This window comes from Callorhinus ursinus, unplaced genomic scaffold, assembly GCF_003265705.2.
Source record: "Callorhinus ursinus isolate GAN/ISIS: 27379988/994484 unplaced genomic scaffold, GSC_fseal_2.0 scaffold107, whole genome shotgun sequence".
In the NCBI taxonomy this organism is placed as follows: Eukaryota; Metazoa; Chordata; class Mammalia; order Carnivora; family Otariidae; genus Callorhinus; species Callorhinus ursinus.
In genome coordinates this window covers 1,138,871-1,165,837 of record NW_027397169.1, presented here as the reverse complement: position 1 = coordinate 1,165,837, position 26,967 = coordinate 1,138,871, and the positions used below count along the sequence as shown (strand labels likewise).

Here is a 26,967-nt window from a genome sequence, read left to right as displayed (position 1 = left end):
GAATGGATGGGTAAATGGGTGGATGAGTGGATAGATGGATAGATGGATGGAGAGATGAGACTGTGACCAGAAGACCCACCCAGCCAACACACAGAACTGTGAGAAATAAATGCTTGCTGTTTTAAGCCACAAAGTCTTGAGGATGTTTGTTACACAGCAACAACTAACATATGAAGTCATGTGACTCATTCAAAGTCACACAGGGAGCCGAAGGCAGGAAGTCTAACTCCTTACCCACTACATTCTGTGTATAGCTCATGCAAGGCTGTTCAAAATCCTCTTCCAATCTGTAGTCCCCCACTGACCACCCACCTTGGGGTCAGGTCCATGCTGCCAGGATAACATTAAAAGCATTAAATATGTAAGTCTTCAGCATGGTGGAATGGAGTAAGATCCTGGAGATTCCCTCATATTCCTGGAGTGAACCTCTCAGTGCTTGCATCATGGGAGGGTCTGGGGTCTTTGGGGTAGCAGTTACTTACCAACTGGTATGGAAATAGTTCAATATTTAAACCACCAGTTAAACTGTACAGGTATGTACCAGCAGATCATCAGCCCTGATTTAAACAATATTTAATCTCCTGCTTCGTTTTTCTGAAGAACCCATAGGTTTGTTCCTTCTTAAAACAGATCCTCACAACTTCCAGATTTCCCTTAACACAGCCCACCCCATAGCCACAATCCGCCACAGGTCACAGGTCCTTACTCAAACACCACACAAAAACAAGACTATTCTCAGATAATTTATTCAGAATTTTCATATAAACAGGTAATTATCCCATATTTTACATGCAGAGCAATTTCAATATTCAAAAAAAAAGGCATATTCTGTACATGGCACTACTTGGCTCTTGTAGGAAAACATTGAAAAAATAATTGAGCTTTTGGTGGGTTTTGTGTTTCTGAGTTGTTTTCTACATAAGCCGAGGCCCATTTGATCCTGTGCCTGCTGAAAGCAGATGGGAAGTTTCTGCTGCTGACAGGCAGGGCCGAGACCGCCCCCAGGCACACAAAGTAGAAAGACTAAACAAGTCATTCCTGAATGTGTGCATAGAAACACACTCATCTTGGAAGTTGTTCCTTCCTTCCCAAGGGGACCAAGAGCCTCAGATTCGTGATCTGGTTTTTAACAAGGACTTTTAGGGCCCATATCCAAATAAGAATTTAGCTGGAGGTTGGTTCTGGCCCTGACTGGTATAGGCGACCATGAGCTCAAAAAGTCAATGTTTCCCTCTGCTTCTGGGGGACCCCCCCAAGGAAACATTCACCTTCAGTTGTAGCCCCTGAAAGTCCATCACATTCTTTCAAACACACGAACAAATCAGCATTTGTTCTTTCCATCGAAATCAATATTCTAAAGAACATTCTGGAAGGCTTTCTGAAGGGACACCATTCTATGTGCACCATTTATATACAATCAGCATTTCCCTGTTCCCTACCCCCAACAAAACCATAATTTCTGAAGAGCCTGAGGTGTCAAGGACTCGCCAAGTGGTATCCAGAAGACATTGAACACCAAACTTCCAGTCGCCATGAAGTAGAAAAATGACTGTCCCTGGGACTACAACACATCCATCACCTACCCAGATGACTAGCATGGGCCATGCTCTGATGGCAATGCTGCTCACTGCCCACTGTTTTGACAGCTACAAATGAACACCTCCCAACCCAACAAGCACATTTTATGGCAGATTGTCTGCTCTGGTGGGAGATTTTGGAAGATTTGTCCATCAATTGGCAGCAGTCTCCAACAGTCACAGGATTGTATGTGCAGACACTTGCAGCAATTCCCACACTTTCTCTGTTGTGTTCAACATCTCTCCAAGAGAACCAGCAGCATCTCTCCCTACTAGCTTGAAATAACAGGAAAGCACCAAGGATAGCTCCCAGAATACAGACATTTCCAGAAGTGTGTTTGACATCACTGGTCCTGGGAGAAAGTAATGTGCTCGCTATTCCCCTCCCGGAAGAAGAAACTACTATGTGGATTAGGCCACATTAATGAAAAGGGTTTTAATAATAATGAGACATCTTTAAAAGCAAACAACTAAAAGTGTCAACCTAAGCTGGCTTTGTTGCTTTTTTTATAGCCCATCACTACAAGCCCCCCAGTATAGCCCATCACTATAAACCCCCTCCCCAGGGCAACCATGACTTTCTAGGACCAAAGTTGCTATAGTCAACTTTATGTGATGAAAAAGGCTTGTGACCCAACAGCTGCTTGCTCTTCTTACCACAGTAGCAGAGACAACTGAAGTCAATAGGTGAAACCCCATTTGTGCAGGTGGGCCCAGCACTCCACTGTACCTCTCCAGGGTAAGCACAGAAAGATGAGCCCGCAGGGGCAGTGTCTAAAAGTATAAGGGCAGTGAGGTTTGGTGAGTATGACAACAGCCCTGCTGGCCCTTCCCAGACTTACAAATGGGTTCTCAAAGCCCCACAAGTTCAAACAGTTATCGGTCTGAGGTCAACCAGACACAGGGGTCCAAGGTTTTGTTGCTAAAAAATACACTCAGCATGCTGGTGTGTTTTGGATTGGAATTTTTCAACAGTCCCCCTTTCCACTTGGAGAATAGAAATGCTACATCGGGTGTTTGCATGTGAGGTGCCCACAAGTGCAATTCGTTTCACTCCCAAAAAGCATCTGGGCTTAAAAGGAGTAGGGAACAGGCCATGGAGAGCCAAGGCACCTCGATGCTCACTTCAGGGGGCTGCAGTGGGACAGCGGGGATGCTGGCTTTGCACTAAAGCCTCTCTTTGCCCCCAGCAGGAGAGGGAGTAGCCTCTCCCCACCAAAAGAAGGTAGCTCAGGCCTGGGCACTCCACACATCAGATACATCACGACGGCCTGAAATTTAGTTCATGTCTGGGAGCATGGTGGCAATGGATGGAGGATCAAAACAAAGTGGAGGGGGATTGAATTCAGAGAAGATTATCAGCCAGAAAAAGGATCCATGCTCACACGAAAGCCACACTTTATCCCAACTCCCTCCCTCAAAATTCTTACTGGTCCCTGGCATTTGGAATCAGCTGATACAGATTTTCCCTGATTCAGATTGGATCCAGGCAGAATTCTGAAGTCTCAAAGATGTCCATTATTGAACCACATCCTAATGATACACTGAGGTAGACTGTGCTGGAAAAAAAAAAATCATTACCCCACATTCACCTGTTTATTTTTCTTTGATAAAAATTTACATGCACTCCATTTTTTATGAAAGTGATTTTTACAGTGATTTTTATATATTAAAATAAATAATTTTCCCCTAATATAAGAAAACCTTTCTGAATTAGAAAAATGTGAAAATTGTTGCTAGTGTCGTATATGGCCACTACAAATTTACTATGAAAAGAACAAAATACCTAGATCTATGTGTTCTTAATTTACGTACAGACCCTCTTATATGTACAAAATAAATTTGGTGAAAATAATTTCTGTACGCTTGTTCCTTGTACCCAATCATTGAGGCTCCCCAGAAATATTTCATGTGCTGTAATTTCTCAAATCATATAAATAAGATAGTAATAGGCAATTGGGATTTGTGTCTACCTGTGTTCTTAACCAAGAATTGAGAAGGTTCAGAGGTCGCCATTATCTCTATCCTGTTCTTAAGCCCACAACTTTTAAGAGGAGAAGGAAGCAATCAAAAACTCATGAGAAAATGCTCTCAGGGATAACCTGTGGGTGATGATTTTGATGAACTGAAGTAATGAGTTCACCATGTTCTTTATTTGAGCAGCTGTGATTTTTTTCCCCAAAGGGAAGAAACTGGATTCACGCCCATTCAGAAGTTCTTGGTGGCGTGAAGGTCCTTAGCGGTTTCTCCTCCAGACTCTACTTTCTTGGGGACTGCAACATCATAAGCACCTGAGAGTTCTGCTCAGGCCCCACACCTGGCCCAGCTGAGGTCACTGGGCACAGAGCAGCTTCTGGGAGGTCAACTCTGAGGACAGTTGGATGCCCTGAGGGTGGAAGGGACCGACAGGTGCATCTCGCTTCATATTGCTTAGTGTTCTCAAAGTCCATCTGGGCTGTCGCCCTTTGGGGTCTGATTCTGTTGTGGTATGTGCACACCCAATTGAGGAAGTGTGCGAGGTACACACAAGTAACCAACAGATCCAAGAGCCACAAGTGTGTCTGAAGGTGGGACTCAGCTCCAGGTGGCTATCAGCTTCCCCAAGCAGAAACCAAACCATCCACCAAACCCAATTGCCCACACCCTCAGCGTGGCCTCATCATGTCCAAAAGGGTCAGCAGCTAATGTGGCTTTATTCCCAGAAAAGTGGATGCCTTTAAGACCAAACAAATCAGCGACTGGTGCCTCACTCCCCCTCTGCACACAGGCAGACCAACCCACAAGCCCTCCCCCAACCCCGGGAAACAATTAATAACTTATGAGGCTGACGTTGGAGAGTTTTAAAAAAATTAAATATGTCACAAATATATTCTCAAAACTCTTAATCATCTCAGTTCTTTTTTTTTCTTCTTCTTCTTCTTTTTATCTTTTTTCTGTCCTAGCTTTGTTTGGTCTTGAAAAGATCCACTATCACTCCAAACTACTCCCTTGGCTCCTGGAAAACATTTTTCACCAAAGTTAAGGGAGAAAAGACTCCTGAGACTAGGCTTGGGGCAGAAGAATCCGTGGAGGGCACAGTCTCCCAGTAAATAAGAAGGAAGGAGATGGAAGGATCAGGAGCTCAGGAAGAGCAGAACCTTCATGAGCCGACCCCCAAAGCGTCAACTCGGCACGAACGCTTTGCGCGCGCACGCACACACACAAACTGACCAGCCCTGTCTACCCTGGACATACACACACACACACACACACACACACACACACACACGCGGACACACGTGAGCCACACGCTGAGACTGCAGATCCTTATCAAAAGTATAAAAGCAGCAGCTATTGGTCAATTTGAGGAACTGATTTTGTGAAGAAAAAAAAAAATCCTTCAGCCTGGATGAGAAAAAAAACCTTCCTGAAGCCCACTCCGGAAAGCCTGAAATTCTACTGGAACAGGGTTGTGTTTTTGTTTTTGTTTTGTTTTTTTCTTTCTTTCAAACTTTTGTTCCACAAACAAGTTTTATGCTTTATACTGTAGCTCAGACACCAGGAAGAAAAAAAAAGAAGATCTGTAAAAACAGGTGCTTGCTCTCAATCTACTGGAAAAAAAAAAAAAACAAAACAGTAACATCCTGGCTTAAAACCGCAGTTGCCTACAAGGACAGCAGCTGAGGAAACCCCTTCTCCTCTAGGGTCACAGTTCAATTCTCTGACAGCTCGTCAAATTGGCAATCAGATACACGTGTTTTTAAGTCATAGATGAACATCAATGGATAGTAATGATCTCTGAGCTCCGTTTGACACTGTGGCAGATTCATAGCAGAATCCTGAGTTTTCTGGAGGCCTTCAAACCAGAGGAAAGTGAAGATGGGAACCCCTCCCCAGAACAGGCGCTGTTAGGAAGGATTTGACCTCGGCAGAGTCAGAATCCGTCCGTTTTTCTTGCCCCCGTTCATGTGGGTGTAGGGGATGTGCTCCTCGTAGTTCCGTTTTAGGCCCAGCGAGGACCCTCCATCCCGGCCCCCGGCCTCCTCCCTCTGAGAGTGTGAGGCCCGATCCAGGGGGACACTCTCCATGTCCTCGAACTCCATCTCCAGCTCCTCGCTCTCAGGCGCCTTGTTCTCCTCGCTGTGGAAGAAGGAAACTTCTGGAAAGCTGGGGTGCAGGTCATCCTTGAGCAGTTCGACGATCTCTAGGAAGGTGGGCCGCATCTTGGGATTGAACTGCCAGCACATACGCATCAGGTCGGTGCTGCAGGACAGAGGGACACGTCAGGAATGGGTCCGGGGGCAACCAGCCGAGCAGTTCCCAACCAGCCCCCTCCCCTGCGGCCCACACCCACGATGACAAGTGCCAATTTCAGACAGCGGCCACCAGCATGGGCAACGGTCAAGACAGAAATGGGATTTCTACCGGTGCTTAAAAAAAAAAAAAAAATGGTTTTGGAAAGAGAGCCAAAGGGGCTGCCTCATTCCCAGCCCAGATCAAGAAGGGCCCCTCTTGATGCACCTACATGCTGGACAAGGTTGATCATTTTATACATTCCTGATTTTTTTTTCCTCCCATTTGGTGCATTTCATAAAGTTTAATTCCTACTGGGGCTGCCTGAAAGGCTTCCCTGTGCCAAGGAGCAATCTTTCTAGGGTCAAAGATCCTTCAGGGTTGAGATGCTTGAGGCCTGATGGGGCAGCTGAGTGGACTGAACCTAGAGGACCAGCTCTGAGCAGCCATCCTGCAGGCCTAGCGCTCACGCTCTCCAAGGTGGTAGCAGGGGGTTACAACCCGACTCAGCCAAGAGCACACGGTACAGATGCTGAGGGCTTGGGGTTTCTATTTTACTTCTTCCTCTCCCCGCTGTAGCCCCCTGAAGTGTCTTTGTAAATAAAGTCTTATGGGCATACAACCACACCCCTTCACTTATGCACTGTTCATGGCTGCCTTCAGTCTACGCAACAAAGTTGAGTAGCCGCAACAGAGAGCCAGAGGGCCCACAAAGCTCAAAATATTTATAATACAGCCCTTTATAGAAAGTGTGTGGCCCTCTGCCCTAGGGCCTACCTAATTTCCCTGGTCCTGGAACTGTACAGCAAGCGGCTAATGGCCAGGAAAGGGCTCTCATGAAGCAACATTCAGAAATACTTTGCTCAGAGTTTCTAAGTAACTCTGCTTCGTACTCTTTTTCATATGCGGTCCCTTCCAATTGGGTTTTCTAAACAAACAGTCTTATTCTTTGGGGGATGAAGCCTCAAATTGGCCTTTCCCCCTGGATTTTTCAGGAGGGCAAACTTTTTTCTTAAGAAACACTAATAAAGGACTTTATATGTAAACAATCTCATGGCAGAAAGGAAACACCCCAGAACACAGAGAAAATGCAGTTCGCACACAACTCTCCTTCAGATCCAACCTCTTATCTTTTCTATCTAAAGATATTTGGTAATGTAATATATACACACTTTTTATATTTAATATTTTAACATAGGTTTATCCACCAAGTTATAAAATATTTTATAAGCATCATTTAAAATTTCAATTGCTATGTCATTTTATTTTTTATTTTTTAATAGTTTTTTTTAAAGATTTTATTTATTAATTTGAGAGAGAGAGCACGAGCAAACAAGAGAGAGAGCATGAGCTGGGGGAGGGGCATGGGGGAGAGAGGCAGGTTCCGTGCTGAGCAGGGAGCCCAATGGCGGCACTCGATCCCAGGACCCCAGGATCACGACCTGAGTCGAAGGCAGACGCTTAACTGACTGAGCCACCCAGGCGCGCCCCTATTTTTTTTCTATGACCAAAATTTACAACAAAAATTGGGGGAGCGGGGAGATAGGTAACGCATATCCCTGACCAAAAAGTAATTTTAATGTTTCTGCTTCTGATTTCTTTTTTTCCCAATTCTGTTGAGATATAACGGACATGTCAGATTGTATTCATTCCCTGACAAAATGTTAAGTATATAAAGAACCGACAGTTAAACACACATATCCCACCCCAGCTACCCAGTTTCCTTCTCCCGTGGTGAGCACTGCTGTAGGGTTTTTCTACAACCTTCCACAGACATGATACGCAAGAAAGCATATGTGTAAAGACCCGGCGTGCAAACACAAGCATATACGTAGATATGATGTGCAAAAAAAGTGTCCATGCGAAGACACAACATGCAAACACAAGCACACATATGTAGACATACGACACGCAAACCAAAGGGCAGTGCCTTTTTGATGAAGAGCCCACACACCACCTGGGCTTTCTACACTTACACTCTCTCTGGACAATTGTCGGGTTGATCCAGATACCCTCCATCCATGACAAATTTCAACACCTGTTCATTAGACAGACCTTGGTAAGGCTGTTCTGCCAAGCTGGTGATTTCCCAAAGGACCACGCCGAAGGACCTGCCAATGACAGTTGAAAGTAGTAACAAAGAAGCCATAAAAATACACACATGCGCACATACACGCACCCCTCCTTGGTTTACTAGAACGTGGTTGGCCAGTTCATTAAACAATTCATGCTGCGTTCAGAAATGCCTAGATGAGTCTCAATCGGAATGTAAGTAGCCATGCAAGGGTCCTCCCCTTCATTTTCTTGATCAAGGGGCTGTGAGGATGGCAGGTTTTAACTGGCCCCCTCTTGCTGGTCACACTAATGGAACGCCCTGGGATTCGAGCCCAGCACTCTGTCCGCCAATCCACGCACCACTCACCACATGTCAGAAGAAGTGGTAAAGACCCCGTCCTTCAGGGATTCCGGTGCCATCCACCGCACGGGGAGCAGACCCTTGCCTCCTTTCCGGTAGTAATCCGTTTCATAGATGTCTCTGGTCATCCCAAAGTCTGACAACAAAGGGTTCACATGGTCTTAACCTTCAGCCTACAGTCCAGCTGTCTCCATCTTGCCCCATCTTGCCTTGTAGAGCCCTCAGATGGCCTCAACTGCCCCAGGTGTGTGCTCACCTTGGTGGTGGCCAAATCCCATGAGGATGGATTCTGAGGGTACTCACAGGGATGTGGAGGGAAAGGATGGGCTACCATGTAAACGGAAGAAAAAGGCAGCACCAAGTGGCAAAGAAGTGACGTGCCAGCCCACAACCTGGGAACCCCATTCTCAGCAACACTTCCTTCCCACCGATGACCTTGCAGGTGTCCCAAACCAAAGAGTTGAGTCTCTGCAGCCAACCTACTCTTCTCCAGTAGGTATGGCCTCACCGCTACCCAGATGTCCAGCTCAAAACCCAGGGGCGGGTCCCCTTTTGACCACACCCCTTTCCTCATACCCAAATCTAAGACAGCGGCGAATCCTGCCCGCTCTCTTTCCACATCCTGCTCTAACCCAACTCTTCCTCTCCTTCACTCCAGCCCCACCGCCATCTCTCACCTGCAGAACCTTCCCTCCATCCTGACTCTGACAGCCCATTGCCCAAGAGAAGCTATATAAATAGGATTACATTATATCTTGCTTCCCATGGCTAATGGAGGATAGGGTCTTTGTTGGATTATAAATGGGATGACATCACTTCTGGCTTCCCTTGCGGATAATGTCATTTGGGATCATAAATAGAATCACGTTACTTCTAGCTTCACGCTGGCTCCTTAGGATAACAGCTAGATGACTTATTGACTAGTAAGATCCTTCCAGGTCTGGCTTCCGCCTCTCTCTCTCTAACCTCACATCTCATGCTGCTCTGCTCCCCTCCCTGTTCCTTCTATTCACCCCACATCAGCCACGCTTCCAGCCTCAGGCCTTTGCATATGCTGGAACGCCCCCTGGGATGCTGTCATTCATTCAGGTCAACTCATCCTGCAAATTTTGGCCAAAAGCCTGTCTCCCTGCAGAGAAAGGCCTCTCTCCTCTCTACCACGGAACTCTTTCCTTCAGGGCTCTTTCCCCAGTCTTCCTTCCCTTGTTCATACAAGCACTATTTTACTGTCCGCCTTTCAATAGCCCTGGCCAGTAGAACTTGCCGTGATCATGAACACAGTCTACGCCACACTACCCAATATGGCAGCCACCAGGCTCAAGGGGGCAACTGCTCACTTGCAATGTGGCCAGTGCAGCCAAGGGAATACATTTTTAATTCTCGTTAATTTAAGTTAACTTGAATGTAAATGGCCGCTACTACGGTGGGTGATGCAGATGAAGACCGCATGCTGCATGAGGGCAGGAAAATCATGGTGACTTATCCATCATCAGTCACATCTATCAGCTCCTCGTGCGATGGCTTCCGCCAACAGGGAACACCGCTATCATCCAGAGCAGGAAATAAGCAAGCTCACGAGCAAATGCAATTAAATTACAGTCTGAGGACTGGGCCCTCTTTGCACTATTGGCAAAGACTCAACCACTCAGGGCAGACAACTCCTTCTGCAATCAAACTGGGCCAGCCCACACATTTCCAAGCAGAAGGCCAGACGCACCTCCAATTTTGACAGTGAAATCGTGGGCGACCATGCAGTTTCGGGCTGCGAGATCCCGGTGCACAAACTTCTTGGCATTCAGGTAGGCCATCCCGTCGGCGATCTCTGCCGCCATCTGAATCATCTCTTGCAGGGTAGGGGGAGGGCGGCCGGGGTTATTCTAAAGTCGAAACGGGGTTGCGTTGAGGGACCCGGGTGCCCCCAGCTGGGAGCGGGTGCCCGCCAGGTCCCCAGAGTCAGCTCACCTCAGCCTCCGGCCGCAGGGAGCGGAGGTAGCTCTTCAGGTCACCGTGAGCCATCAGCTCCATCACCACCAGCGTTGGCTGGCCTTTGGACACCACCCCCAGGAGGCGGACCTGCAGAGCAAGCACGGAGCGATCTTGGGTGAGGGTCGGGGAGAGGGTTTCCATCACCAAGGTCTCCCTGTCTGATGTCTGCGTCACACACAGCACCCTGTATGGGGAGCCCTGGTCTGTCTATCTCAAATGCCAGGGTCAATGCCTTGGGGGGACAGGGGGGTCGGGGGAGGGAAGGAGAATTCAGGAGTCACAGTCTGGCGGGGTGGGGGAGCAGAGTTTCATGCCCCCACACAGCAACACTCCAAGGCAGACACTTGGAGATCTCCTAGGGGGCCCTGAGCACATAAGGCACATTCCCACCTCCAGGGCTTTGCACTTGCTGTTCCCTCTGCCAGACCCTCTGTTCCCTGCCACGTCCACAAAGCTCAGTCCCTCCATCCTTACGACACCTTCCCCACTCCCAAATGCCCAGCCCCCTGACTCTGCTCTCTTGTTCCATCCTGCCACAGCATCGGCTCCTAACATCCTCCATGAGGAACTTATTGGGTTTAGGGTCTGTCTCACGGCTGTCCTGGAAGCTCCGTAAGAGGGCAGGCATCTGCTGCATCGAAGAGATGAGACTGGGGCTCAGCACAGAGCAGATCCCCTCAGCCACGCGTGGCAGGGAAGAAACGACACAAGGCTCAAGGAGAAGCTGTGGGGCCACATGGAAGCAGCAGCCTGGGAAGAGTCTGGGCTGACTCGGGGCGGGGGCAGGGATGGGGCGAACCAACCATCACGTGTTTCAGGGTTACAAAGGGGCCAGGAAGAGGGAAGAGACAGAAGATTCTGGAAAGCAAGGGAAGGAGTCCGGCTCCGTGCAAGGGGGGGCAGGACAGGATTCGAGAAGGGAGAAGGGATGGAGCCTCCCCCACACCTTTAGGGTGCTTAGCAGAGTGGGGGACAGACCGGGGGTCCACACCTAGAGTCCTCCTGCTTCGTGCGGGAGGAGGAGAAAGGACAGAGGAGGGAGGAACAGGGGAGCAGGCACGAAAGGACACCTCTGTCCGCTTCGGGGCAAATGCAGGACTCACCACGTGATGACAGGTGAAGCCCTTCATGACTGAGGCCTCGTTGAGAAACTCGATCCTCTCCCGCAGACTGGCCGACTCGTTGACTGTCTTCACCGCCACGCGGGTCTCCGCCTCGCCCTTGACGATGTCCCTGGCGTTGCCTTCGTACACCATGCCGAAGGAGCCCTGCCCCAGCTCACGCAGGAGCGTGATCTTCTCCCGAGGCACCTCCCACTCATCCGGCACATACACAGAACATGGAAAGACTACTCCTCATTTATCTACACAGCGTCCTTGGTGGACCCCCGGGGGGGACCCCCAGCCACCTCCCACCGGGGCCCCCCCACTGGCGAATGTTCATTAAGGGACTTCTGTGGTCCAGGACTTGTGCCAGGCACCGGGCACAGAGCCAAGAACAGGACAGGTGTGGGTCCCTGTCCTTCATGGAGGGGAGAGCAGAGGCTTGGGAAGGAGCCACCACCAGTCCAGGGTTCTGGCCGGTATGTGCCGAGCTGAGCCTGCCTCCTTGTCCTTTCGGTCTGATTTCAGAGCCCCGCCACCCCACAACGCTACTTCCCATCTGAGGCTGTTGTTTCTGCGAAGTGCCAAGGGGATGGAAGACCAGCCAGCCTGCCAACTGCTGGCCGTACCAGTGAGCCCATCCGAGACCACCCAGCACCAGTTGATCGGCAGGCAGCCTGTAGCCATGTGAATGAGCCCCGGCGAGATCAAAAGATCTGCCCGGCTGAGCAGATCCCAGGTGGCGGACCCACCGAATTGAAATGCTGGTTGTTTCAAGCCACTAACTTTGGGGAGGTTTGTTACACAGCAAACAAATTTGCAGACGAATGCACAAAGGCCTCATAAGAAAAGCCAAAATGGTTCCTGCTTTCCTCCGAAGGGGGGCTCAATTGTGCCCCCCCCAGAATTTATGTTGAAGTCTTAATCCTGGTACCTCAGAATGTAACTTGTATTTAAAGACAGGACCATTCCAGAGACAATCAAGTGAAGTCAGTGGGGGGGCTCTAATCCCATATGACTGGTGTCCTTCTAAGAAGAGGACATTCAGACACAGACACGCACACAAGCCGACCATGTGAGGACCTGGGAGAACACAGTCGGACACAGCCCAAAGAGGGAGGCCTCAGGAGAAACCAACCCTGCTGACACCTTGATCTCAGACTCCCAGCTTCCAGAACCGTGAAGAAATAAAATTCTGTTTCCTAAGCCATCTGGTCCATAGTGTTTGTTACAGGAGCCCCAGCAAACCGATTCGGTCACTAGGGCCTCAGGCAAATGAGCACACACAGATGCTCAATGGGGGTACCCTATCCCCCGGGGCTCCAAGCCTGGATCTTTCCCTGTGCGTTCCCCTTGGCCCAGGCCCTCCCAGCCTTAGAGACCCTTGAGGTCCAATTTCCAGCTTTCACCGGGCACCCTTGTGCCCTCGGCCGTTCCTGCATTCCCAGAAGGAAGCAGGGCGGTAGGGTGCAGAGGCAGCCCTGCACAGCCATCCTGGCCTCACCCCTTACCGTGGGGTCCAGTGGCAGCCCTGAGGTTCAGCTTCCCCACCTCCGAAGTGGGCTAACAATGCCATCCCCAAGCTGGGGGAGGAGGCACCCCCATCCATGTTCACTCCCTCCTGCTCCTGTTCCCTGCACACATTCCCACCTGGAATGCCCACCTCTCCTAGTTTCCCTATTCTGATGCTTTAGCATCTGGGGCCTCAATGACCTTGGAGGGACGGCTCCTCCCAGGGGCAGCCAATCCCTAGAGACAGTAAATGACTTGCCTGTGAGAGCACCTTCTATCTGCAAAACCACCGATCCAGAGCCCAAGCCTTAACCCCCGCCCAGGGGGCCCGATCACCCCAGAGCCAGCCCCTACACCCCAGAACCCAGTGAAATCATTCAAAATAGCGAGTCCTTGGTCTTATCCCGCCGTGCCGTGCCGTGCCGTGCCGTGCCTTCCCAAGGACACCACAATAAAGGTTCTCGTCCACCGTCTCCCACACTCCCCTATCGGACCTGATCAAAACAAATCCTGGGTGTCCCTGAAAACACCACCCCCATATCCCATGGCAGCATCCTGCCAGGCAACAGCGTTCACGCCTCGAAAGTCACTTTTTGGTTTCTGCTGTGTGAAGGGCTTTGGAAACTTGTAACGTGGCAGACGCTTTCTCCTCGGAAGGAGAGCCTCATCTGTAGGGGCTGCTCAATGTACAATCGAGGGAAATACAGGCGTCAGTCCACACAGCCTCCTGCGTACCCCACCTTACCCTTCACTCTTGTCTTCCCCGCCCCTTATCCCCAGTGTCTCATTTTGGCTCCTGACCCCCAACCTGGACGGCAAGTCCGTACACGGCCCTCTGGCTCTGACCCTCGGTGCAGTCTCTGGCACAGGTCCCAGGTTCCACCACCAGCCCCCAACAGCTGGGACACCAGATTCTCTGCCAGCCTCCCAGCCCAGCCCACGGGTCCCAGACCAGCTAGATCAGCCCATCCAAACAGGCGCCAGACGGCGGGTGTCTGGCTGCTCTTAGTAATTCGGTCTCTGCAGCAAGGGGCAGGTCTGCGAGCTCACGTGAACCAGAGGGCTCATCTCAGCCTCCCCAGGCCCCAGGTGCCAACCCCTGACTTGCACTTGAAGTGACAGCCAGGGGCCCCAAAAGGCAGGATTCTGGCCACCCCAGGGTAGAGGGATGGTACTCACCATCACTGGCACTGAGGTACTCGGGGTTTGAAGACGCATACAGCGGTCCCAGTGGCCCATCCGGCTGCCTGGAAGAGAAAAAGGCAGACATTCCAGCTTGATATTCTCACGGGGCTCTGGGTCACTCACACGGGGGGTTACAAGCTCCCCAGTGCCAATGACAACCCTTAGCAGCAGCATCCACATGATCCTGGATAGTCTGGGGTGTTAGAAGTAGAAGCCCATCAGACAGCTACTTACGCACATCAACATGGGACCATACACTGTAATTTGTGGCTGTCCGTGTAACACCTACAAGCCACTCGCCCTTGGCTGTTCTCATCCCAGCTCATGAGAGACAACTGCTAAGTTTTCAGGAAATCTGAGAGCAGGTTATTAATACAGCCATCGTCCAAAATTAAATGACATAGGCTTACAATTAAATAAAATGACATTGAAAGCAAAACTCACCACTTCCTAATTATCATATTGCTTCTTACTATCATCAGTGGTATGTCTGTAGCTAGAAATTGGCCACAGTAGGAATATTTACATCATAGAAAGAAACAGGAACGGTACAAACCACGACTTGATCTATTGTTCTGTTTTCTGTCCAGGCTTGAGAAAGTGATGGCAAAAAATGTTAACAATGCAGAATAAGCTTAAAAGTGTGTCATTTCGGGGCGCCTAGGGGGCTCAGTCAGTGAAGCGGCCAACTCTTGATTTCGGCTCAGGTCATGATCTCAGGGTCCTGGGATCAAGCCCCACATCGGGCTCTGTGCTCAGCATGGAGTCGGCTTGGGATTCTCTCTTCCTCTGCCCCACCCCCTGCGCTCTCGCTCTCTCTCTCTCTCTCTCTCTAAAATAAATCAATCTTAAACAAACAAACAAAAAAGGATGTCATCTCTGTGGCCATGATTTGCAAATGGCAAAAAAAAATTTTTTTTGACAAAATGTTCCTGCAGCATCTAAGAGTTACTACGTGACTGAGCGAAGTCACTTCTTCGTTGATGAACCTACACATCTTAGTTCATTTTTACCTTGCTCTTTAATGAAAACAAAGTATCAATCAACACTCAGGTCGAGCCATGCTCATTCATCACTTGCCACCCCAGGTTTGCTGTAGATACAAAGGTTCAGGGGGGAAAAGAAAAATCAACCAAAACATTTGGTGAGAATCAACCAGCTAGGGGGAATTTAGGAGAGAGTGTTACAAATGGTATTATGATCATTACCTGTTAGTTGCGTGCTATTCCCATTCCTTATGTCAGTCAAATTTATAATAAACTTAGCCATAGCTCTCGCCAGATCTAGGCATACTTTCTTTCCTGGAGAGCCAGTCTTTAACCATCTACCAGCACACCACCATACCCACCTCTTTCTCAGGAACAGGTAAATACTTCCAATCACAACACTGAAGAGAAAGACAAAGATGAGGGGGCCGATGATGATTTTTGCAATATTCGACGGGACATCTACTGAAATAGAATAAGAAAATAAATGGTTCACATCAAAATGTGTTCATATCACAAATCACACCTATGCCTGTAATGGTGGGGTACATGCACCTGCCCCTTCTCTTGTTCCCGAGCCTCTCCCCTGGTCTCCCCCGCCCCTCTTTTCCAGCAGTCCCAAAACACTAGCTTGCTCCACGGGGCTGGGCGCCAGGCTCAGAGGCCCTGACCCCCAGACCACTGCCTACCGTCAGCCTCCTCCCACCTGCCCCCCCGGGGCCAGCCTCACAGGCACGCAACCCAGGCCGTCGCCCAAGTCCCCACACTTGGAAGGGCCCTGATCCCTAACACTCCACTGTCACCATCTTGAAAGTCTTAATAATTTTTAGGGGCGCCTGTGTGGCTCAGTCGGCTAAACGTCTGCCTTCGGCTCAGGTCACGATCCCTGGGTCCTGGGATCGAGCCCCACATCGGGCTCCCTGCTCAGCAGGAAGCCTGCTTCTCCCTCCCCCTCCGTCCCTCCCCCTCCACTCGTGCTCTCTTGCTCTTTCAAATAAATAAAATCTTAAAAAAGAGTCTTAATAATTTTTAAACAAGGGGACCTGCATTTTCATTTTGCAGGGGGCCCTGCAAATTAATTTTAATCCCAACAGCACCTCTCACAGATGAAAAACTCACTAGGAAGGGCCCTGTGTGCTAGGCGGTCCTCCCCTCAAAAGAATCCTTTTAAATTCACCGAAGAAATGCTATGGAGCCGTCATTTTTTAAAAATTTGCATGTAAGGCCAAGTTGTCTGCATTTATAAACATGCCCGTGTATTCAGGCTCTCTGAAGCCAGGGAGGAAAATGGGTTCTATGGAATCCCAGGGGGAACCTGCTCCCTGGTCCCCAAGGTCTTTCCTATCAACAGTGGTTTACCAAACACTTAGGAAAACACCAAAGGCTATTTGAAGTGCTCTGTGCTGGTTGGTTTTACTTAATCGTCACATAAGCCAAGGTGGAAGGGACCGTGACTAAGTCCAGTTAACAGATTGGGAAAAGAGGCTCAGAGACGGGAGGGGTCTTTCCCCAAATCCCACAAGTGACCCCCGGTGGAACAGGGATTTCAAGCCGGGCCATCTGAAGAAGTGCTTAGCCACGGCCCCACGCTGCCCTCCGTGGCCAGCAAGACCCTGAGACACCCTCCTGAACCTCCCTGAATAACAAGAAACTGCCTCCTTCCCCTCCCCGGCAGCTCCTGGCCACAGAAAGACTCTGTAAATATTTGGTGATTGAATGGGACATGAGAAAAGGGAACCTATGGCCACATGGGGTTGTCTGCATGTCTCTCCCCCTTGTCCCTTCTTCCTCAGGAGCAGGGAAGCTGGAGGTCACCAAGTTGCCGGGACTTAGTGGGTCTGGGGACACAATCTGAGAGCCAGGCTGCACCCCCCACACCCCGTCTCAGCTTCCCAGACCCCACAGTACTGCTCACGCCTCCGATTCCCGTGGCCATGGAACCAGGGTGAAGAAAGGGAAGCACCAGGGTGCAAAATTTGAGGACTCTTGCTCTGAGTCATGGAGATGCAGGGTCAGCCCCTGGGAGTGAGTGCCTCCTTAAAATTTGCACCTTGGGTGCCCTGCCTGCCTCCCCACTGTAAAATAAAGAATTGTTTTAATTCTCCAGACTTTTTGCTATCTTTGATAATGCTGGACTGCATTTCCCTGAACATGTATCTTTTTTGGACATCTCTGATCATTTCCTCAGGATAAATTTCTAGAACCAGAACTGTCGGTTCACATAGTAAGATCCTTTATAAGATGTTTGAGACATATTATAAAAGTAGTATATTTCAGGGGCACCTAGGTGGCTCAGTCGATCAAGCACCTGCCTTTGGCTTAGGTCATGATCTCAGGTCAAGCATCTGCCTTTGGCTTGGGTCATGATCTCAGGGTCCTGGGATGGAGCCCAGCACCGGTCTCCCTGCTCAGCAGGGAGTCTGCTTCTCCCTCTCCCTCTGCCCCTCCCCTCAAGCTCATGCTCTCTCTCTTGCTTGCTCTCTCAAATAAAAAAAAAAATCTTTTCAAAAATAAAGTACTATATTTTAGCACTCACCAATCATGAAAAAAAAGTTCATGTGTCCATAATTTGAACAACACTAAGTACTATAATTAAACAGAAACAAAAGCCTTGCCAATTCAATAAGTTAAAAATCACATCTCATTTTAATTTGCTTTTTTTTTTTGATGTGGCTTTGAGGTTGGACTTTTTTTCTTATGTTTTTTATCTTTATATTTCATTTTAAATCGGTTATTTATGTTCTTTGCCTATTCTTGTGTTAGGATTTACATATATCTTCTACTCATGTCCTACACATATATCTTCATTTCATATCAAGGATATTAACTCTTTGTTAATGATATCACCGATGTTTTTCCCACTCTGATATTTTTCCTTGGAATTAAATTCACGGCATCCCTGGTTTTTGAGAGAGAGATTCCAAATCCTTGAAATATCCTGGGTACTAAGAGTGTCTTTGTTATTGACATCCCCCTTGGAACACAACCTGAGCTTATGCTTTGGGATGAGATGACCCAGGATGGGGGCTGGTCACCAGCAGACCGCGCACGTGATTGGAAGGTTGGGGCCTGCGCCGGCCTGACCTCCAGAGAGCAGAGGGGCTGCAGATGGAGTTCCATCACACAGCCAACGATGCGATCAGCAATGCCTAGCGAGTGACACCCTGGACACCAAAGCTCAGGAGGAGCTTGCTGGCTAGTGAACACATGGGCATGCGGGGAGGGCGGCACCACACATCCTGATTCCACATGGAGAAGACACAGGAGCTCAGTGTCCTGGACCCTCCCGACCCTCCCCTGGGTGTCTCTTCACTTGGGTGGTCCCTACTGATAGCCTTTATAATAATACCGTCATTGTAATATAGCATTTTCCTGAGCTCTATGAGCTGATCGAGCAAATGACTGTATCTGAAGGGGGTCGTGGGAACCCCTGAGTTTGTTGCCAGTTGGTCAGAAGTGTGGGGGGCTTGGAGAACCCCCAACTTGCATCTGGCATCTGAAGTGAGGGCCGTCTTGCTGGGAACCGTGCTCCTAACCTGGCAGGGTCTGTGCTCCCTCCACTAGGCAGGATCAGAAGCGCGGCGCCGCACACCCAGCTGGTGTCCAGATGCTCGTCCCAGCCCTGACGCTGGCCAGAGCCTTCCCAGCAAGAATCACTTCCCACTTTCCGAAGGCCCACCAGGCCTGGTATGTGAAAATCCAGTCGGCCAAGGAGGAGCCCTGTCTCACCCCCTCCCACCCAAGCTCCCCCTCTTCCTGGTCTAGAATTTCCCCTCCTTCCAAGTCATTTGTTCACTCATTCAAGTGTCTAGGCTCCTGACACATGCCAGGATGACCGTCTTCTGTTGTCCCCACTTGTATATTCTTCTGGGTCTCAGTCAAGAGGCACCTCCTCCAGGAAGCTTTCCCTGACCAGTTCAGCCTTCCCCAGCCGCCCACCCTCCTGTCCACAGCGTGTCCTGCTCACCCAACGGCAGCATTCACTGCCTGCATATCAAGAGCACATCTGAGACTCAGCAGGCAAGCTCCTGTGTCCTCCCCTGGAGGGCACAACCCATCAAAAGTCAAGTATCAGGACACGAGTAACAGGAGCTAATGTGTTCATCAGACGTGCCCTGGGCCAGCCACTTGACCTTCATAATGTCACTAAAACCTCCTTTCACCTCCAAGGCTGGGGGCGGGGGGGGCGGGATTCCTATTATTATCCCCATGGTCAGATGAGAACGTACAGGCTCAGAGAGGGCAAGCACACTGCCCAGGTCACACAGCAGCAGTCAGCAGACTCAGAGGTCAAGTCCAGGGCCCGCGGGCACAGCCTCCGAGCTTCCCCGGCCATCCTCTGCAATGCCCTGCCACGCCCAGCCCCAAGCGCAGACTTACAATAGTCTGTCACGTAGAAATAGGTAGCTTCTGTCCATGAGCCGTTGCCTGCCAGGGAGGTGGCCCGGACTCGCACACTGTAATTCCCTGGCGGCAGCCCGCGCAGCCTGCAGCCCCGCTCCAGAGCAAAGTGTCTGCGGGAGACACAGAGGTGCAGCTCCTGGAAGACAAGGGGAGGAAAGGGGGCGGGTGTGGGGGGTCCTTCTTTGCCACTCGGGAGCGTCCACCCTTGGAAGGAAGGTTCGATCAGGGCACTGCGCACTTGAGCCGCATCAGGACCATCAGAATTTCCGCACGCTCGCTCTCCGGGGAAGGATGGGGATGTGGAGGCTGTCATCACTGATAACAGCCAACCCTTCCTAAACTGCAAGCCAAGCATTCGCCCTGGATCGGCTCATTTCCTTCCTATGACGACCCCACTGGGGCTCGGCCTCATGCTGCGGGCCCGGGGGAAGGTCCGCGAACCTTGGCTGTCAAGGGGGCTGGACGGTCACTGTGACCCACTCAGCTCTGCTGTGGCAGCATGAAAGCAGCTGGGGACCAAGCCCAAATCCATAACATCCGTCCACAAACGGACATGGCCGTGTGCCCACGGAACGTCATGGACACCTAACGCTGAACTTCACGTTAAGCTGACACGTGTCGTGACACTTCTTCTCTCGACGTTTTGAATTTTTTTTCTCCAGCCATTTTAAGATATGAAAGCGATCCTTAGAGCTCAAGCTGTACAAGAACATGCGTACAAAAATAGTTTGCCGACCCCTGGTTGAAGAGACGAGATGGTTGGTCGGAGGGCTCCTAGCTGGTAAGTGGCTGGGCCAACCACCCTTGAATCCAGAACCATCTGGCTCCCAACCTTTTTGGAACCACTGTGAGGCCTTGTCACCAGGCCTCTAGAAAGTCCCAGAAGGACGGGAAAGAAGAGCCCCACATGACCTAAATCAAATTTCAGACTTTGCCCCCACACACACCTCCTGGCCCCAGAACCAAACACATGCATGGGCTTACATATGCATGGACTTAATGTCTTAAGGACAAATTTTAAAGCTCCTTCCTTCCCCTGGTGCAGCCTTTTGCTTTGATTCGATTTACTTGACCATTCTGAGAAAGAGCTGGGACCTACTTCAATCTCTGAAAACAGAGAGGAGATAAGTAAAGCACACACACCCCAGTGATCACCGTGTAAACAGAGATCAACCCAGAGCTTAGTAGGAGAGGCGAGAGACTCACTGCGAAGTGGGACCATGAACCCTGCACGCGTCGGGCCAAATTTTAAAAAACTTTCCAAAACAGCTCCAAGTTAATAGTGCATGCAGAGGGCTGGACTGGAAAATTTTAGTGGGCAGAGAAAGAAACGTAAAAACTCCCGTGCTCATCATGTGACAATAACAGCAAGAAAACAGATCAGGCTGGATCGGGCTGGTGGCAGGGGGTGGGGGCTCTGGTCCAAAGGTTCGTCCAAGTCGGATGAGTCACCAAGTAGAAAGGGACAAATAAGCAAATATAGAAACCGAAGGTAGTTGCTATCGGGGACAAAGGGGAAATGTACCCTCCAAGGCCAGCCATGGACCCCACACACCTCAAGAGGCGAAGGAGAGGGAAGGGAGCATGAACAGGAGGAACTAGACCCTGAGGCAGCTGTCTCCACAGACACCGAGAATCAAAAACAAAAAGCGAAACGAGAAGCGAAACCTGACTAAGAGTAAAGAAGCCAATTATATGAAAGTTTGTGCCAACAACAGAGAAGTTCAAAACCATGAAAGACACTGAAGCAAAGGATAGGAGAGCACCAAAATTAAAAAGCGATATTCCTTTCAGGGAGGGGGGCGGTCCCTGGGGCCAGGGTCTCCTGGGCAGAGAGGGGACGAAGTAGGAGGGCAAATGACTTGAATGCGAGGTTCAAGGAGAGAGAGATTCGAAAGTGATGCAGCTAGAGGTGATTTCTGCTATCAGTCTAGCAAATACCAAAAAAAAAAAAAAAAAGAAGAAGAAGAAGAAAGAGAAGAAGACCTCCCACCAAATGCTGGAGAGAATTTTGTAGAACTGGCAAAATCATACCCCAACAGTACTAATGGTGTATAAAAAAAATTTTGTTAACATTATTTTCTTACTTTATCAAAGCAATGCTAGGCAATAAAGGAAAATGGAGATGATCCGCCATCTTGTCTATGAAAAGGTTTTTTTAAAAGGTGATTATAATCTCTCACTCTCTCCCATTCCCTCCCCCCCTAAATCTCTGTTCCCCTAAAGGGCAAATAGGGCCAGTCTATCTGGGATTGGGGCTGGGCCATATGGGGCAGAGGCTCTAGTGGGGATTCCTACTGGTGACCCTTGGGCTCCAGGAATGGGGAGACAGTCCAGCCAAAGACAGCTGGGAGAATTTAGGGTTAGGTCCAAGGCCAATAGGGTAACCAACTGTCCCAGTTTACCCAGAACCAAGGGATTCCTAGGATGTAGGACTGCAATGCTCAACACGGGCAAATTCCAGGCAAATGGGAAAGAGTTGGTCACAGCAGCAGGAATAAAACCAAGGAGGGTCTGTAGCGGAAACGTGATGCTCACTGCCCAGAATCCATATTCTCTTCCTTGCTGCCCACAACATCCCAAACTTCCTTTGGAAGCTGCCCCTCCTCCTTGCCTCCCATCCTCAACCCCACCCCAGTTCCAGGGCTGATGCTAAATTGCCGGAAGCTGCCTGAAGCTGAAGAGTCCCATGGGTTCAGGGAAAGGCACAAAACTCGAGCCCAAATGAGCCATCAGGAAAATACACATCCAGACCACAGTGTGATACCACTCACACCCACCAGTACGGTTCTAATCAGAGAGACAGCCTAGAACACGTATCGGCAACCATGTGGAGAAACTGGAACCCTCAGATGCTACCCGGGGGGATATAAAATGGTGCAGCCCCTTGGGGAAAGAGTGGGCATTTCCTTAAAAGAGTTGGCACAGGACCCAGGAGCTCCATCCCTTGATATGCACCCAGGAGAACTGAAACCATGCGTCCACACAAACACTTGCACACAAATGCTCTAAGCAGCATTGCTCACAATGGCCAGAAGGCGAAAATGACCCAAATGTCCATCTATGGGTGAGTGGTAACAAAATGTGATCCATCCACATGCTGGAGGATTTCTCAGCCATGAAAAGGAAGGAAGCTTGGACATGCGCCGCCACGTGGACGGACCTTGGAGACGTTACGATAATGACAGAAGCCAGCAACAGAAGGGCCATGTACTGTACGATTCATTCATAGGTAGTGTCAAGAACAGGCAAATTCATAGAGACAGAAAGTAGGTTAGTGGTTGACAGAGGCTGGAGGGAGATGAGGCAGGGGAGACTGGGGGACGGGGGAACTTTTTAGGGTGATGAAAATACTCTGAAATTGATGTGGTGATGGTCACACAACTCTGTGAATTACCAAAAAAAAACAATGAATTATAGGGGCGCCTGGCTGGCTCAGTCGGTGGAGCGTGCGACTCTTGGTCTCAGGGTTGTGAGTTCGAGCCCCACGTTGCGTGTAGAGAATACTTAAAAACTGTAAAAAAAAATTTTTTAAAAACCACCATTGAATTGTATATTTTATTGTATTGTATTGTAAAGATTTTATTTTTAAGTAATCTCTACATGCAACGTGGGGCTCGAACTCACAACCCTGAGACCAAGAGTCGCACGCTCCACCGAATGAGCCAGCCAGGCACCCGAACTGTGTATTTGAAATGGGTGTATTTTATGGTATGTGAATGTGTCACAGTAAAGCTGTTACTATAAAACAAACAAACAAACAAAAGCCCTCATGCCCAAGCCTGACGTTACGGCTCCCAAAACTAAAAACTTAAACTCTCTGGCCATTTACAGAAAACAATCTCTGACTTAAGTGGCCGCCCTCAACTGCAGATGGTAGATTCAGGAGCACAAAGGTCTGGATTTAAGATGCTGGGTGTGTGACCCTGAGCAAGTCCACTCAGCTCCTCCATACTCCTGGCCAAAAAAGGAGACACTAACAGATCCCACCTTGTCGGGTCACCGCGAGGTTCAAACGGATGGTTGCAAAGGACTCAGGGTTGTGTCTGGGACAGGGAAAGGGCTCAGTCAAACCCAAGGAGGTGATGCGACTCATCTGCTTGAAGTCCCACAGTCAAGGGGAGAATTGTGCGCAGGCGGATTCAAGCCCTGGCCGGCGCCTCTCCTGGCAGGAGCAGACCCCAGCCCTTCTGGGGATGGAGATCCACCCCAGGGAAGTTACGGGCGTGGCTTAGAGCGGGGGCTGGCCAACGCCAGCCTGCTGCCTGTTTTTGTAAAAAAAAAAAAAAAAAAGTTTCATTGGCACACAACCATACCCATTATACAGGGTGGTTTCGAGCTACAACAGCAGAGTTAAGTATTTGCAACAGAGGCCATCCAGTTGGGAAGTCAAATATGTTCAGTATCTGGCCCTTGACAGAAAAAAACAGCTGCCAACCCTCTGATCAGAACATCAGATAGTCTTGGGTTTGAATCCTGACTTTATTCTTATGGATCCTGGACAAAAAAATTCTGGCTGCCTCCAGACCAAGCTCACTGGGTTATTCTGAGGATTTATTGCATTTCATCGGTCCTGAGAGCACGTTATTTTCACATTTTGGCATTTCTGAAATTGCAAGGGAGCTTAGAAGCAACACCAACTCAAAATTGGCAGCATCTTTTTTTTTTTTTTTAGCAGTCCATAAAAATCATGGGGCCGCTTGTCATGCCTAAGACGTGGTAAAATACAATAAATGAGATATGACCGTGTGTGCACAGTGCTTCATATGTGCGAGACACAGTGACCCCTCAGGACAGCTTGGCTCCTTTTTTGTTCTTCTTAGATGCTGTATCTTGGGCATCTCTGTGTTCACCCACCACCCCACACGGTGTCTGGTAGTAAATGCAAAGTTCCTTATTAAGATCTTAAGTGATTTCTCCCCAGACTCAGAGAACTCTGTCTAAAGTGAAATGGGTCTCCTGTCATGTCAGGAGGGACACAAATGCAGGCAGCCATCATTCATCTTGTCGGACGGAGCTGAAATGTGAGAAGCAATGGGAGAAACTGAGGAAATAAATAAGTGTGCAGACTGGCATTTCTCACCCATCTCCCTGGAAAGTTATAAATCAAGGCGTGGAGTCCTAATGACAACGTATCTAATAGGAGAAGTATTTGGGCCAGAATTTAAGAAGAGGAAGGGGGTACCAGCGACAGCTCTGAGGTACGTGCCCAAGCATCAGGGGGTCTTACCTCATCACCATAGCGTCGGTAACTCACTTCATACAGCACGATCAGACCGTTGGGTTCCTTTGGCTCCTGCCACATCAAGTGAACGACATTGTTCTCGAAGATTTCGTGGGTCACGGGGCCAACAATGTCATCTGCCTTGGCTGTAAGGAGCAGTGCTTAGAGGCCGGGACCTGACCCCTGGATCAAATACCACCTCCACCACCTACCAGCTGAGCAACCAACCTCAAGCTGCTTGAGTAACTTTCCCACAAGGAAAATGGACACGTAAAAGTCACTTCTTCATAGGACTGTCTACATAACTATCTATCCATCTGTCCATTTATCTCATATCCCATTGGTTCTGTTTCTCTGGAGAACCCTGATTAATACCATACATATACATACTTCTTAATTTTACTTTATATTTCTCATGGCTTATGTGTCTTTGCTAAAGTTCATATATTGGCCATGTATGACTCGCGTAATCAAACAATAATATTGGCATATATGGATGGTCCCTAAGGGCATTCTGCTCAGTGAAATCAGTCAGACAGAGAAAGACAAATAGTGTATGATCTCACTTATACGTGGAATCTAAAAAGGGGGAACGCAGAGAGTGGATCTTAAGCATTCTTGCTACAGAAAAACAAGTGGTAACCACGTGTTGTGACGGAGGTGGCAGCTAATGCCACGGTGGTAATCATATTGCAATACGTACGCGTATCAAATTGACACACCGTACACCTTACACGTACACAATGTTATGTCAGCTGGGATCTCAGTGAAGCCAGCCGCAAATAAAAATAAGAAATGACAAAGGCAGATAAGTTCAAGTACACATCTACGCTGCCTAACGGGCGGAGGGTGGGCCCTTGGTCAGCCCCGGGTCTCCTGGCGCCGGGACGGGACCACCCACCTTCGGGCATGGTCCTGGCGCTGACGTAGGCCGCCACGCTGCACCTCTCTTCGGGGGAGTCTTGGTTGCAAGCCTGCAGCTCGATGCGGTAGCCAGTGAAGTGGCGCAGCCCAGAGATGACCAGGGATTCTTTGTTCACCACTTTCTCGAAGGGCTTGTGCTCCTCCGGGCTCGTGGGCGCGCTGGTCGAGGTGTTGGGGAAACCTGGAACCGTGGGCGCGGCTGCCGTCACATTGGCAACGTCCCCGAGGGCCCGGCGTTTCCGCGATGGCCTGTCACGACAGCAGGACACACACGGTCATGCGGTTGCCGTCTTTAAGACAAAAACGATGCTGGAGATTGAAAGGCTCAGAATCAAAGACTGGTGTGGTGGGGATGCAAGGAAGCACACAGATTAAATGCAGGTTGCCCGGAATTACGACCCAGAGCAGCTCCCAGGACGCCCTCGAGGGGAGGGGGCTCCAGGACCATGCGCAGGGGACACACACCAATATTCCCCTCAACGTGCTTGATTTCAGGTTGTCATGTTGCAGATTAATCGGCCACCCCGGGTCAGTGTTAAAGACAAAATTCCTAAAGCATGTCAGAGTCTAGCTTTTCATGAGCCCAGCCTCCCGAACAACTGGCCAGCATCATCTGTCTAAACAGGTAAAATGCATCTTCTAATTCTTATGACCATATAGGGCATCTGCATCATAGTAGTGACTAAATTTCAGTTCTTGGATAAAAAAAAAAAAAAATCTTACCACTCAGGTTGGTAAGGGTAACTCCAAAAAAAAAAAAAAAATGCAGTCGACACACATTTCCCCCCAATTAAGAAGAAATTAAGAAATAAATGCAATAGCCTAAAAACTTATAAACACGCAAACACAAAAAGCAGAGAGAAAATTTAATTGACTCATCATTCCACTGCCTTCTGTCTCCTGGAGGCAATTTTTTCCCCTAGAAATATTATGTGTAGGTATGAGGACCAAGCTAGCTTTGTAATCCTTTGTTCGCTTGTTCTGTTGGAAATATTCGTCAAAGAGCTTCCTTAAAACGTAATGCCTTAAGTACTTAGCACAGATTTTATGTTTTGTCTTTTTCAATGTGAAGGTTTTCCCTCCCTGTTACAAAAGGAAACATGCTCACTGTAGAAAACTTGGAAAACTGGAAAATATTCATTTTAATGCATGAGCCATAAATTACTAACCAAACTCTTATTTTATTTAATACAGACATACCTCATTTTATTGCACTTGGCTCTATTGTGCTTTGCGGATCCTGCATTTTTACAAACAGAAGGTTTGTGGCCGCCCCACATCAGCCAAATCTACCAGCACCATTTTCCAGCAGCATTTCCTCACTGTGTGTCTCTGGGTCACCTTTTTGGGGATTCTCACACTATTTCAAACTTTCTTA

General features: G+C 49.2%; 1 protein-coding gene across 4 annotated transcripts in view; it reads right to left on the bottom strand.

The window, feature by feature from the left end:
• Positions 1-730: 730 nt before the first annotated feature.
• INSR (insulin receptor) overlaps positions 731-26,967 on the bottom strand; it is a 127,981-nt gene continuing 101,744 nt past the window's right edge. For 2 of the 4 annotated variants that reach the window (XM_073889440.1, XM_025863348.2), the window contains 11 exons: positions 25,567-25,838; positions 24,672-24,811; positions 19,418-19,577; positions 15,400-15,499; positions 14,046-14,113; positions 11,355-11,599; positions 10,228-10,338; positions 9,983-10,142; positions 8,272-8,401; positions 7,826-7,960; positions 731-5,819 (listed from right to left, as the gene is read on the bottom strand). In XM_073889440.1, coding sequence (XP_073745541.1) covers positions 5,465-5,819; positions 7,826-7,960; positions 8,272-8,401; positions 9,983-10,142; positions 10,228-10,338; positions 11,355-11,599; positions 14,046-14,113; positions 15,400-15,499; positions 19,418-19,577; positions 24,672-24,811; positions 25,567-25,838 — 1,876 coding nt within the window. In that variant the 3' untranslated portion in view covers positions 731-5,464. Of the gene's footprint in view, positions 5,820-7,825; positions 7,961-8,271; positions 8,402-9,982; positions 10,143-10,227; positions 10,339-11,354; positions 11,600-14,045; positions 14,114-15,399; positions 15,503-19,417; positions 19,578-24,671; positions 24,812-25,566; positions 25,839-26,967 lie in introns of all 4 variants that reach the window. The other 2 variants (XM_073889439.1, XM_025863347.2) reach the window with 1 other exon arrangement.